We start from the raw sequence: 13049 nt of genomic DNA on the forward strand, positions 1-13049 counted from the left end.
CCAAGGCAGTTCCATAGTGTCCCTACATAAAGCCATGTGTGTATTTGCATTTAAACATGAGTGAATTAGCTAAAATGCAAACATGCTAACACTTAACATGGTGGCACCTAACAAGACCGAATGTTCCAAGGCAGTTCCATAGTGTCCCTACATCATGCCATGTGTGTATTTGCATTTAGACATGAGTGAATTAGCTAAAATGCTAACATGCTAACACTTAACATGGTAGCACCTAAAAAAGACCAAATGTTCCAAGGCAGTTCCATAGTGTCCCTACATCATGCCATGTGTGTATTTGCATTTAGACATGAGTGAATTAGCTAACATGCTAACACTTAACATGGTAGCACCTAACAAGGCCGAATGTTCCAAGGCAGTTCCATAGTGTCCCTACATCATGACATGTGTGTATTTGCATTTAGACATGAGTGAATTAGCTAAAATGCTAACATGCTAACACTTAACATGGTAGCACCTAACAAGACCGAATGTTCCAAGGCAGTTCAGTTCCATAGTGTCCCTACATCATGCCATGTGTGCATTTGCATTTAGACATGAGTGAATTAGCTAAAATGCTAACATGCTAACACTTAACATGGTAGCACCTAACAAGGCCGAATGTTCCAAGGCAGTTCCAGTGTCCCTACATCATGCCATGTGTGCATTTGCATTTAGACATGAGTGAATTAGCTAAAATGCTAACATGCTAACACTTAACATGGTAGCACCTAACAAGGCCGAATGTTCCAAGGCAGTTCCATAGTGTCCCTACATCATGACATGTGTGTATTTGCATTTAGACATGAGTGAATTAGCTAAAATGCTAACATGCCAACACTTAACATGGTAGCACCTAACAAGACCGAATGTTCCAAGGCAGTTCCATAGTGTCCCTACATCATGCCATGTGTGTATTTGCATTTAGACATGAGTGAATTAGCTAAAATGCTAACATGATAACACTTAGCATGGTAGCACCTAACAAGGCCGAATGTTCCAAGGCAGTTCCATAGTGTCCCTACATCATGACATGTGTGTATTTGCATTTAGACATGAGTGAATTAGCTAAAATGCTAACATGCTAACACTTAACATGGTAGCACCTAACAAGACCGAATGTTCCAAGGCAGTTCCATAGTGTCCCTACATCATGCCATGTGTGCATTTGCATTTAGACATGAGTGAATTAGCTAAAATGCTAACATGCTAACACTTAACATGGTGGCACCTAACAAGACCGAATATTCCAAGGCAGTTCCATAGTGTCCCTACATCATGACATGTGTGTATTTGCATTTAGACATGAGTGAACTAGCTAAAATGCTAACATGCTAACACTTAACATGGTAGCACCTAACAAGACCGAATGTTCCAAGGCAGTTCAGTTCCATAGTGTCCCTACATCATGCCATGTGTGCATTTGCATTTAGACATGAGTGAATTAGCTAAAATGCTAACATGCTAACACTTAACATGGTAGCACCTAACAAGGCCGAATGTTCCAAGGCAGTTCCATAGTGTCCCTACATCATGACATGTGTGTATTTGCATTTAGACATGAGTGAATTAGCTAAAATGCTAACATGCTAACACTTAACATGGTAGCACCTAACAAGGCCGAATGTTCCAAGGCAGTTCCATAGTGTCCCTACATCATGCCATGTGTGTATTTGCATTTAGACATGAGTAAATTAGATGGAATGCTAACATGCTATCAATTAGCATGCTAGCACCTTGTAAGATAGCATCAAGTACTGAAAGTGCCTATGCACTCCTGTAGTTGTAGTGTCTCGACATGATGTCTTATGTGATTTTCCAATTCGCCATGCAGTCCTGAACCATGGCTGACAGTAGTCATGTGAGTAGTAATGTGAGGATCGATACCAAAATAGCGATACCATTGATAACACAGCTTAATGCTTTATCATGAATTGTGCTTCATTTGAAAAATACTACTTTTAAAATGTACCAGACACATGAGTTGTGGACAAAGTATTGTTATTGTTATTGATCAGTATCAACACCACCCTAAATTTGGCGTGGTATCGGCTGGGAAGGGAATTAGTGGAGTCTCACATGACTACAAACAGGGCTACGAGGAGCATTTTCCAGTGGGAGGTTGAGCAGAAAAGGATGGAACTCCATTAAACCGTACCAGGTGGCGGCCATTTTGACTGAGAATCAGCACACAGTCAGAAAACTTCATGCCGAACAAAAGCTTCTTGCGGACAAACAATTCAAGATATTGACACCACTGTGAGCGTCGGAGGCTTGGGCTACGCATAAATATGTTGACATCGAAATCGGGGGATAAATTAAAACACAACAGGGCTTGTTAAAAACAAGCAACAATTTACGATTTTGAGGAAAAAATGGCGGCTTCTTCAAGGGCCAGTCCAAACAAAGCAGGGATTGTGAAGTCATGCATTTTCAACCTCAAACGCAAAAAATAACAAAACAATGACTTGTACACTTTATTGTTTTTTTATTGCTCCTTACGAAAATAAACTTGATATGAAATGATTTGAAAGGATGACAGATGTGTTTGCCATGTTGGTGCATTAATGACGTGCCAATGATACAGATAAGCCTATTTACTTCAGCATTTTTTCGGCAGGTTTTAGCCCCCCTCGATCTTTGGCTGGAGCAACTGGGCTGCTTTTAGCCTGCATTATGGATTTACTCTAGTCGGACTTTGCTCTGCATGATGTTTTATATGCTTATTCACTCAAACATATAAACAGATCAATAGGTTCTCATACATTAGTCAACATATTTTGCTCCAAGAATGTTTTTTTTTTTTTTACAGTAGCCTTAATCTGCTTCTATCCAAAATAGTGTTTTGGATAATTCCTCTGACAACAAAATGTGAATGCAACTTCACTGGGCAGCGTTGCTTTGCTCTGCACTCATACGGGATTTATTCACGTTCCTTGCTTTGTGGATTATCATTGTGTTTATTTCTATTGTGCAAGGTGGCAGCTATTATTAATAACCGGAAGGAGAAGCGTGGGCAGTAATTAAAGTACCAAGTCACTTTCAAGTCAGTTTCAAGTCACTTTCTTATTAAAGGGCAAGACAAGGTGCTTACCCAGTATGTTTACACTACCACTAGATGGATGGATGGATGGAGATGGATGGATAGCGATAGCGATGGATAGCGATAGATTGATGGAGATAGATGATGGAGATGGATGGATGGATGGAGATAGATGGATAGATGGATGGATGGATGGATGGAGATAGATGGATAGATGGAGATAGATGGATGGATGGAGATAGATGGATGGACGGATGGATGGATGAATGGACGGAGAAAGATGGATGGATGGATATAGATAGATATGGATGGACGGATGGATGGAGATAGATGGATGGATATAGATGGATGGATGGATGGAGATAGATGGATAGATGGAGATAGATGGATGGATGGAGATAGATGGATGGACGGATGGATGGATGAATGGATGGAGAAAGATGGATGGATGGATATAGATAGATATGGATGGACGGATGGATGGAGATAGATGGATGGATATAGATGGATGGATGGATATAGATGGATGGATATAGATGGATGGATGGATGAAGATGGATGGATGGACAGAGATAGATGGATGGATGGATGGACGGACGCAGATAGATGGCTGGATGGATGGACGGAGATAGATGGATGGATGGATGACGGAGATAGATAGATGGATGGATATAGATAGATATGGATGGATGGATGGATGGAGATAGATGGATGGATGGATATAGTTGGATTGATGGATGGAGATGGATGGATGGAGATAGATGGATGGATATAGATGGATGGATGGATACAGATGGATGGATGGATGGAGATAGATGGATGGACGGAGATAGATAGATGGATGGATTGATGGACGGACGGAGATAGATGGATGGATGGATAGATGGACGGAGATAGATGGATGGATGGATGGATGACGGAGATAGATGGATGGATGGATGGACGGAGATAGATGGATGGATGGATGACAGAGATAGATGATGGGTGGATATAGATAGATATGGATGGATGGACATGGATGGATGGAGATGGATGGATGGAGATAGATGGATGGATGACGGAGATAGATGGATGGATGGATAGATAGATATGGATGGATGGACGGATGGATGGAGATAGATGACAGATGGATGGATGGACGGAGATAGATGGATGGATGGAGATAGATGGATGGATGGATGGATGACGGAGATAGATGGATGGGTAGATATGGATAGATATGGATGGATAGACGGATGGAGATAGATGATAGATGGATGGATGGACGGAGATAGATGGATGGACGGATGAATGGATGGAGATAGATGGATGGACGGATGAATGGATGGAGATGGATGGAGATGGATGGAGATGGATGGATGGAGATAGATGGATGGATGGACGGAGATAGATGAACGGATTGACGGAGATAGATGGATGGACGGATGGATCGATAGATAGAAATAGTACAAATTCATTTATGTGTTGAGGGTTTTTAGTGCATTTTTGAAAGGCTTCGCTTCAAAAATCCGTGGTGTTGTGTAAACAGGGTTAGGGTTAGGCTACCAAGAAATGCAAGTGACCCACACTGACGGTAATCCCTCATAAGCAGATATCCAACCCTGCATACATACTGCACATGTATACATGCTTACATGCAGGATTCTCTTTCAATAATCTGCCGGGTTATAAATACACAACACACAAATGCAGACAACATCTGGACGTCTGCGCTTTTTCGTCCACCAACATGGACAGGTCCAAGGCCCCGCCCCTCCAACTGCTTTAATGGCAGCAAGACCTTTGCATGGATAACACCTGCTAAGGCTAAAAATAGATGCATGGTGAGAATTTACGGATATGTTGTGTTTATGACTTGCGTTATGGCACCATGTTTGGGTCGTCTACTTATGTAAAAGACTCAAAAAGGAGTGTCGGGAATGTGACGGGAATCCCTGGTTGTCTGATGGCGTGTTAGCATGTAGGCCTTACTTTACACACAATGTACACGCTAGCCAGCATATGCCAACTTTTATCAGATTTTATGCAGGGTTGGCCAACAAAAATCTAACTCAATTTACAATTTGCACCCTCTTGTGTAGAATGGGGATGATGGCCCTACGCACAGCACATTTTACGTGTGGGGAGGGGTACCTCTGCATAAACTGTAGCATTAACAGCAGCGGCTGTAGTGGGTCTATGTGAGTATCTGCTGTGTGTGTGTGTGCAGTGGAAAATGTTTGAGTGATGAATAAAGCCAGCACCTGTATGCATGTGTCACAGCAGACTATTAGGGCTGTTATGAGTGCTCCCTTTATGCCCACTGCCAATCAGTGAAGAGGCCCACAGAATAGATGGCCCCCACTAATAGCCATCAACAAGTGATAGTTACTTAAAAGGAGGGCTTTCAAAAGGGTTTAATTTTAAATGAAAGGCAGGCTCAGGTTCTCCCTCCTCCCTCCAAGCAAAGCATTTGAGTCTCAATTATTGCTCAGGGCACAGGGGCTCTATAGGGCACAGTTCATAAACAGGGTGCTTTACCAAAAAGAAGGGTAAATTCTAGGGGTGCTCCGATCGATCGGCAACAGATTGGTTTAGGCCGATATCAGTGAAAAAGGATGATATTGACACTTTAAAATGCCGATCCCATCCACCTGCTGCAAGCATGTCTGCCATGTGTAGGACTTCCTGTCTTTGTTGTTAAAAACAGTAGAACAATCCTGTCATATAAAGGATCTTTGAGCAGAACCTTTGCTGAACACTCGTGTTAAATAGATGATTTTTGAGTGGTGCTGTTGGCATTACTCTCCTCATATAGACAATCTTTGAGTAGTGTTTTTGCATTTGGTCCTCAGAACCTGCAGAACACTGCTGCCATATACTGTAGAGGATCTATGAGTAGCATTTTGTCATTGTTTCTCAGCAAAACACACAGATTAGAAGCATTTTTGCATAAGGTTCTCAAAAATATCAGAACACTATTGCAGGTCACGGTAAAGCAGCAAAGAGACAGCCGGCCAATTCCCGGGCCCCGTTCAGCGTGCATGTGGAGCAACAGCAGCACTAATCCAGCAGCATCCTGTTAAAGTGAGACGCTAACAGACAGGTCAGGATGCTGCGTGCAAAGCAAACAATGATGAAATGATGAAAGATAAAAGGCATCAGCCACAGAAACAGGAGCATTTAACAACACAATGACACACACTGCCACATTCAAGCTGTCCTAACTCGGGGGGGGAAACCCGTTCAGTACAACTTCTGGTGGTGTCATTCATATTTTACCCACAGTAATCTGCTCTGAGTCCACTGGCGCACAGTTTAAAAGGAATTTTATCAATGAAGAGCCATTCACACCACCATTTTGGGCCATGGAATTGATGACACTTTAAAGTGGCACAAAATGTTGCTGTCATACATTAAAAGTTTACATCATAAGTCTGCATATTCTTTGTGTGAATGCTGAAAGTCGCCCATTTTCATGTATTTATTCCACCTATTCTTCCATTTGACATGCCCTACTGGTGGCAAATTGTGGCAAAGTAGAAAAAGTTGTATAGCGCAGCTGTTGCGTTTGGATCCAGACCCAGAGATGGTTGGTTCAATTCCCAATTGGAGCTCAAACTACCAGTTTACTCTTATTTTCAATCTACATTTTTGCGTATTTCCACAGCATTTCAGTCCAGCTTCGGCTTCCAAAATTTCGATTTTAGTAGTAGGAACACTGGAAAACAGCTTTTGGTGTCCAAAACTTGACAAAGACGATGGATGGCCAATGATTCATCTTTGAAGTGGAAAAATTTAACCCTTCATATGACCCAAAACACAACTTTTACAAGAACAACATAAGAAAAAAATGCATGGCGGTGAGTTGTAACTTAAATGTAAACTTATGATGTACGTGATACATGATTTTTTTGTTTATATATGTATAAATATAAATATATCAACATATATATTTGGTTTTAAAAAATCTTAACTTGGGCAGCACGGCGGTTGAGTGGTTAGCGCGCAGACCTCACAGCTAGGAGACCAGAGTTCAGTTCCACCCTCGGCCATCTCTGTGTGGAGTTTGCATGTTCTCCCCGTGCATGCGTGGGTTTTCTCCGGGTACTCCGGTTTCCTCTCACATTCCAAAAACATGCTAGGTTAATTGGCCACTCCAAATTGTTCATAGGTATGAATGTGAGTGTGAATGGTTGTTTGTCTATATGTGCCCTGTGATTGGCTGGCCACCAGTCCAGTGTGTACCCCGCCTCTCGCCCAAAGACAGCTGGGATAGATCTAGCACCCCCCGCGACCCTCGTGAGGAAAAAGCAGTAGAAAATGAATGAATGAATGAAATCTTAACTTGAGAAATGACAGCCGTACCATTGCTTGGCCAATAGGTAACACCCATTCAAAGGTTCCTCAACAAGTTCCTGTCTTAAAAATCTCAACCACCATCCACATTAAACCTCAAGCATCTTCACACCAATAAAGGAAATTGACATTGAATTGAAAAATGCCTTATGTAAGTCAGTGTGTTTGAAGTGCAGGTCAGCGTGCTCCCCTTGCAGGTCACACAATGACGCCAACATGTTTCATGCATGAGGCCGCCTGTTTGTTAAGAGCCAGAGGTATGGTTGACCAGACCACACTGACCTGCTTCTGATGGACTGTCTTTAAGCAAAGCACAGACGACCAGCAGAAGACACACACACACAAACAAAAAAAACGACTGTACTTCTGTTACTGGTAGCCAGAACCTAATACTGGAAGGAGCACCGCTCGCTAGATGCAATTAACAAGAGAGGGGCTGCAGGTGATGAATGCACATCATTCGACCTGTATTTACCAATGAGCGCCAATACAAGATAGTGAAGCTCAGTTTTGATTGATGTAAAAATATCTTTATTATGTGTGATCTGTGTCCCTAGAACCAAATGTTCCCAGTATCAAAACTAAATGATTTTTTGTTGCTTATCTGAGATGTATTTAAAATTGTTGATGACAAGGTACTCACACAAGGAAGTGATAGAGGAAGCATTTCAGTCCAGAAGGTCTCTCAAGGAAGTTGTAAACATCGCCCTGCATGCTAGTCTTGACGTACGGCCGCTGGAACTCCTTTTGGTGGTGATGTAGCCAGCTTGAACGTGGCAGCGGCGGCGGCGCCTGGGCGACGGACGGCTGACCATGCAAGATGTGCAGTTCCGGGTCCTTCGCCGCGGGGATGCCTGATCCATTATTCACTGCCACGGGGTCCAGTTCCAGTGAAACAGGAGAATAGCGGCCTCCGATAGACGCGCGGGCTTCGGGGGCCACACAAGATGGAGAAGGGTCGGCATCCATCTCCTGGTCAAGGCTGAGGCTGGTGCTGGCGTAGCCGTTGGGTCCGCACCGTGTGAAGGGCCCCACCAGCCTGCTGCCGTAGTCTCGCTGCAGGTGGCACGTCATGTGGAAGGACCTGGCCCGTCTTTCCCCCATTTTTCTTCCCAACTTTGAGCGTCCTCGATCTGCCAGATGATGATCCCTGCAGGCTGAGAGCGGTTTTTGGTGGTTTTAGGTGCCCAGCAGGGGGTGAAGGCCTAGAGAGGCATGGCTAGCTTCCTGTTGCGGACGAGCACTCTCTCTGCGGAGCTGCATGCGCATCCATTCCTGCAGTAGAAGGCGTGACATGAGACATGGAGATAGTGTGACTGAAAGTTGGCCTTGCCCTCTTTTGGACGAGACCCTGTTCATTTTGCATTGGCCATGAAAAATACACGACTTGGATACTGTAAACCACATCAATACATACACACACTTTCCTCATATAAGGCTGTTTACTTAACTGCAGAGAGTACCACGTTGCAATCGGGGGTAAGGCGATCATTAGGGCAGGGCTCTATGTTTAACATTTTATATAATATTCAAAATGGTATACACTGTATGCAGAGTCCATTTGCAAATCCTTTGTCTTGTTTTTTTTTTTTAAACCCGTGAGAAATGAAAGTAAAATTTACCAAATCAGAGCTGGATAAAATATTTAAAAAATGAAAAATATTCAGCATTGCTTTTTTTTTAACAGAAATTATCAATGACATTCATGCTTAATAACATAACATAATATGATAACCCGGTCGACTGGTTAGCGTGCAGACCTCACAGCTAGGAGGACCAGGGTTCAATTCCACCCTCGGCCATCTCTGTGTGGAGTTTGCATGTTCTCCCCGTGCATGCGTGGGTTTTCTCCAGGTACTCCGGTTTCCTCCCACATTCCAAAAACATGCTAGGTTAATTGGCCACTCCAAATTGTCCATAGGTATGAATGTGAGTGTGAATGGTTGTTTGTCTATATTACATTGGAATATATATTGTTTGAATTAGATACCATTATTTGTGGAATGTTAAAATATATTATTGTACGTGACCAGTCCAAAGTCAGCTGGGATAGGCTCCAGCACCCCCGCGACCCTCATGAGAATAAGTGGTAGAAAATGAGTGAATGAATGTATGATAACACAATACATGATTTATAATATTAGATTGGAATATATATTGTTTGAATTAGATACCATTATTTGTGGAATGTTAAAATATATTATTATACGGGACCAGTCCGAAGTCAGCTGGGATAGGCTCCAGCATACCCCCTGCAACCCGAGTGAGGATAAGTGGCATAGAAAATGCCATGTATGTAATACAAATACAAAAAATATTTTATAAAATATGTCAATAAAATAATAATAATTATTATTATGTATCTGTCTGTTCATCTTAGAGTCTTAGAGTCATAAAATGGCTGGGAATATGAAGGATTCACGTTTAAACACAGTTTTAGACAAGTACAGGAAAGGATTTTCCAAATGGTTCTATTACAGTATATCACATGGTGACCCCTGCCAGCATAATACGAGCGCAAGAGGCTTGTCGTGTTCCCAGAAGGGAGCCATACGTGAGGCAGTGACAGGTCAACACACACACACACACACACAGCCGCTCTATCGGGAGGATTTCCCGCTATAAAAACAGTGTTACGTTGTGTCATCCTCCTCATGGAGGTCAAAACCTGTCTCATCGCCCATCTGGGGAGGTAAAACAATTGCACAGCACTCTGGGAACATTTCAAGGCGATCCCCCAACTGGCTCTTAACAGTTCAAACCACTTCCCTTTAAAGAACTACAGAAAGATTTGCCTCTTCATGGTGGCTTCTTTTGCTGATGTTCTAAGTCCCGGAGTTACGTACATGGCGTGTATGTCGCTAAACTTTTAGACAGTTTATATTGCCACTGACAACAGTGGCGTGGCTCGGTTAATAGAGTGCATGCTTCCCAACCCAAAGGTTGGCAGTTCTATTCCCGAGTAGGCATAAAATTAAATGACATCAGATGGTTGTTATTTCTACAGGATTTTGGTACAGCAGATTCTAAACTATTGTGACATTCATTCAACGTTCCAGCATATTTCCACAGCATTTCAGTCCAGCTTCAGCTCCCAAACAGCTACTATGTTCATTCTACATATGTTCATTCTACATTCCCATCCCAAAGGTTTGTAGTTCTATTCCTGAGTAGGCATAAAATTGAATGACATCAGATGGTCGTCATTTCTACCGGATTTCGGTACAGCAGATTCTACACTATTGTGACATTCATTCAACGTTCCAGCATATTTCCACAGCATTTCAGTCCAGCTTCAGCTCCCAAATGTCTACTAAGTTCATTCTACATTCTACATATGTTCATTCTACATTCCCATCCCAAAGGTTGGTAGTTCTATTCCTGAGTAGGCATAAAATTAAATGACATCAGACGGTCGTCATTTCTACCGGATTTCGATACAGCACAATCTACACTATGGTGACATTTATTCAACGTTCCAGCATATTTCCACAGCATTTCAGTCCAGCTTCAGATCCCAAACGGCTACTATATTCATTGTACATTCTACATTCCCATCCCAAAGGTTGGTAGTTCTATTCCTGAGTAGGCATAAAATTAAATGACATCAGACGGCCGTCATTTCTACCGGATTTCGGTACAGCAGATTCTACACTATTGTGACATTCATTCAACGTTCCAGCATATTTCCACAGCATTTCAGTCCAGCTTCAGCTCCCAAACAGCTACTATGTTCATTCTACATTCTACATAGGCTCATTCTACATTCCCATCCCAAAGATTGGTAGTTCTATTCCTGAGTAGGCATAAAATTAAATGACATCAGACGGTTGTCATTTCTACAGGATTTCGGTACAGAAGTTTCTAAACTATTGTGACATTAATTCAACGTTGCAGCATATTTCTACAGCATTTCAGTCCAGCTTCAGCTCCCAAACGTCTACTATGTTCATTCTACATTCTACATATGTTCATTCTACATTCCCATCCCAAAGGTTGGTAGTTCTATTCCTGAGTAGGCATAAAATTAAATGACATCAGACAGTCGTCATTTCTACCGGATTTCGATACAGCAGATTCTACCCTATGGTGACATTCATTCAACGTTCCAGCATATTTCCACAGCATTTCAGTCCAGCTTCAGCTCCCAAACGTCTACTATGTTCATTCTACATATGTTCATTCTATATTCCCATCCCAAAGGTTGGTAGTTCTATTCCTGACTAGGCATAAAATTAAATGACATCAGGCGGTCGTCTACATTTTTATTTCCGTACCTTTTCAAAGCATTTCAGTTTTGCATCAGCTTTTCAGAATTCACACGCAATGTCGACTGACATTGCAACATCCAGTCCTTGATATTTTTTGTTATTTGCTATAGGGAAATAAGTTTTCCCAAGGCTTTTTTTTGGACAGTTTATATGAACACAAAAACAGAGAGATCATACATTAAAAGACCAATATCATACTCGGTTGAAGTTTTCTGGATGTTTCTATGTACATCTTGAACAAACAGCATCAACACTAAGGGACAGTGACCAGGCATAAAAGAGCAGCACTTGTGAGTTAAACTATTATATACTGATTATAAAGTGATTATTTTTGGTATTCTAAGGCTTAATCTATGTAATCTGCTGTTGGGGGGAGGAAGTTATGCAAGTGTTTCCACTTAGATTTGCTTTTGACAGTTTATAATAACATTAAAGGGAGACTTATGAGACAAAAAGAAGTAAACTAGAAACTAGACAGTTAAACTGCCCCAACCTTACAATCCACCAATAACACAGTTGGTTTAGGGTTGCTAGATGTTTCCTTTTTTACCAGTTTTGTTGATAATTAATCATCAAAGTGAGCTCAGACTAGTGGTAAAACTTTGAGTAGCCCCTAACTCTGGTATGTGTATCTTTGTGCTGACTGTGTTGGCAATTGGAAAAGGTGTAATGGAAAAAAAGAGACAAAAAAGTCCTTTCAATAGGTTTGTCAGCATAATCGGGAGAAGACATCTGTCCTCAGCTATAGAGCCACCAATGACGAGGACCACATGGACTGCTCTCCTCCTGTAGATTGAGTTTCTGGCTCTTTTCACACACACACTTTCCGTCTACATGATATGGCATTGAACCACTGGCAATTGCAAGGACGCGTCGGGGAGAAAGTGTAAACAACTATCGTAGCAGAAAAGCTTACCTTCAATCACCAAAACGCGCTTCCAAAAGCTAGCAGCGGGGGGAAAACATAAATATATCCACGGATTCGGCTTTTAAACGCAAACCCAGATGGAAACAACATCCAAATGCGATTCGTCTAATGAGCAAAGATAACAAATTGCAAGCTAAACGTTAGATTTTGGCCACACAAGCGAAAAATAAACAGAGCGCACACAAGTGTCAAGTCGGTGTCTGTCTGTGGGACTTTGAAGTGCATCTCTGCCTGGACATGGTGCCGAGTTCAAAGAAACTTGATTTTTCTGGCTTTCACACAAGTGCTGCTCGTGTTTTTACTTGGCGTACCGACGCTTGACTGGTACGATATTTTAGGCGTCATTTTTGGCCATTTATTTGTATTAAATGTTATTTTTTGTAATCATATGCGTCATTTAGCTCGTTATTGAGTCAGCCCTTTTCGTCGATTGCATCCTGGGAAGCAGCGATTTACGACGGTAAGTGAATGC

General features: G+C 42.0%; 1 protein-coding gene across 2 annotated transcripts in view; it reads right to left on the reverse strand.

The window, feature by feature from the left end:
- The window catches only part of kcnq1.2 (potassium voltage-gated channel, KQT-like subfamily, member 1.2), a 202821-nt gene extending 190009 nt beyond the window's left edge, over positions 1-12812 (reverse strand). For both annotated transcript variants that reach the window (XM_058076401.2, XM_058076398.2), the window contains exons 1-2: positions 12566-12812; positions 8022-8653 (exon numbers count right to left, since the gene is read on the reverse strand). In XM_058076401.2, the coding sequence (XP_057932384.2) occupies positions 8022-8482 (461 nt within the window). In that variant the 5' untranslated portion in view covers positions 8483-8653; positions 12566-12812. The remainder of the gene's footprint in view (positions 1-8021; positions 8654-12565) is intronic.
- Positions 12813-13049: the final 237 nt, after the last annotated feature.

This window comes from Doryrhamphus excisus, linkage group LG1, assembly GCF_037039965.1.
Source record: "Doryrhamphus excisus strain RoL-2023G ecotype Guam linkage group LG1, RoL_Dexc_Guam_v1.1, whole genome shotgun sequence".
Lineage (NCBI taxonomy): Eukaryota > Metazoa > Chordata > Actinopteri > Syngnathiformes > Syngnathidae > Doryrhamphus > Doryrhamphus excisus.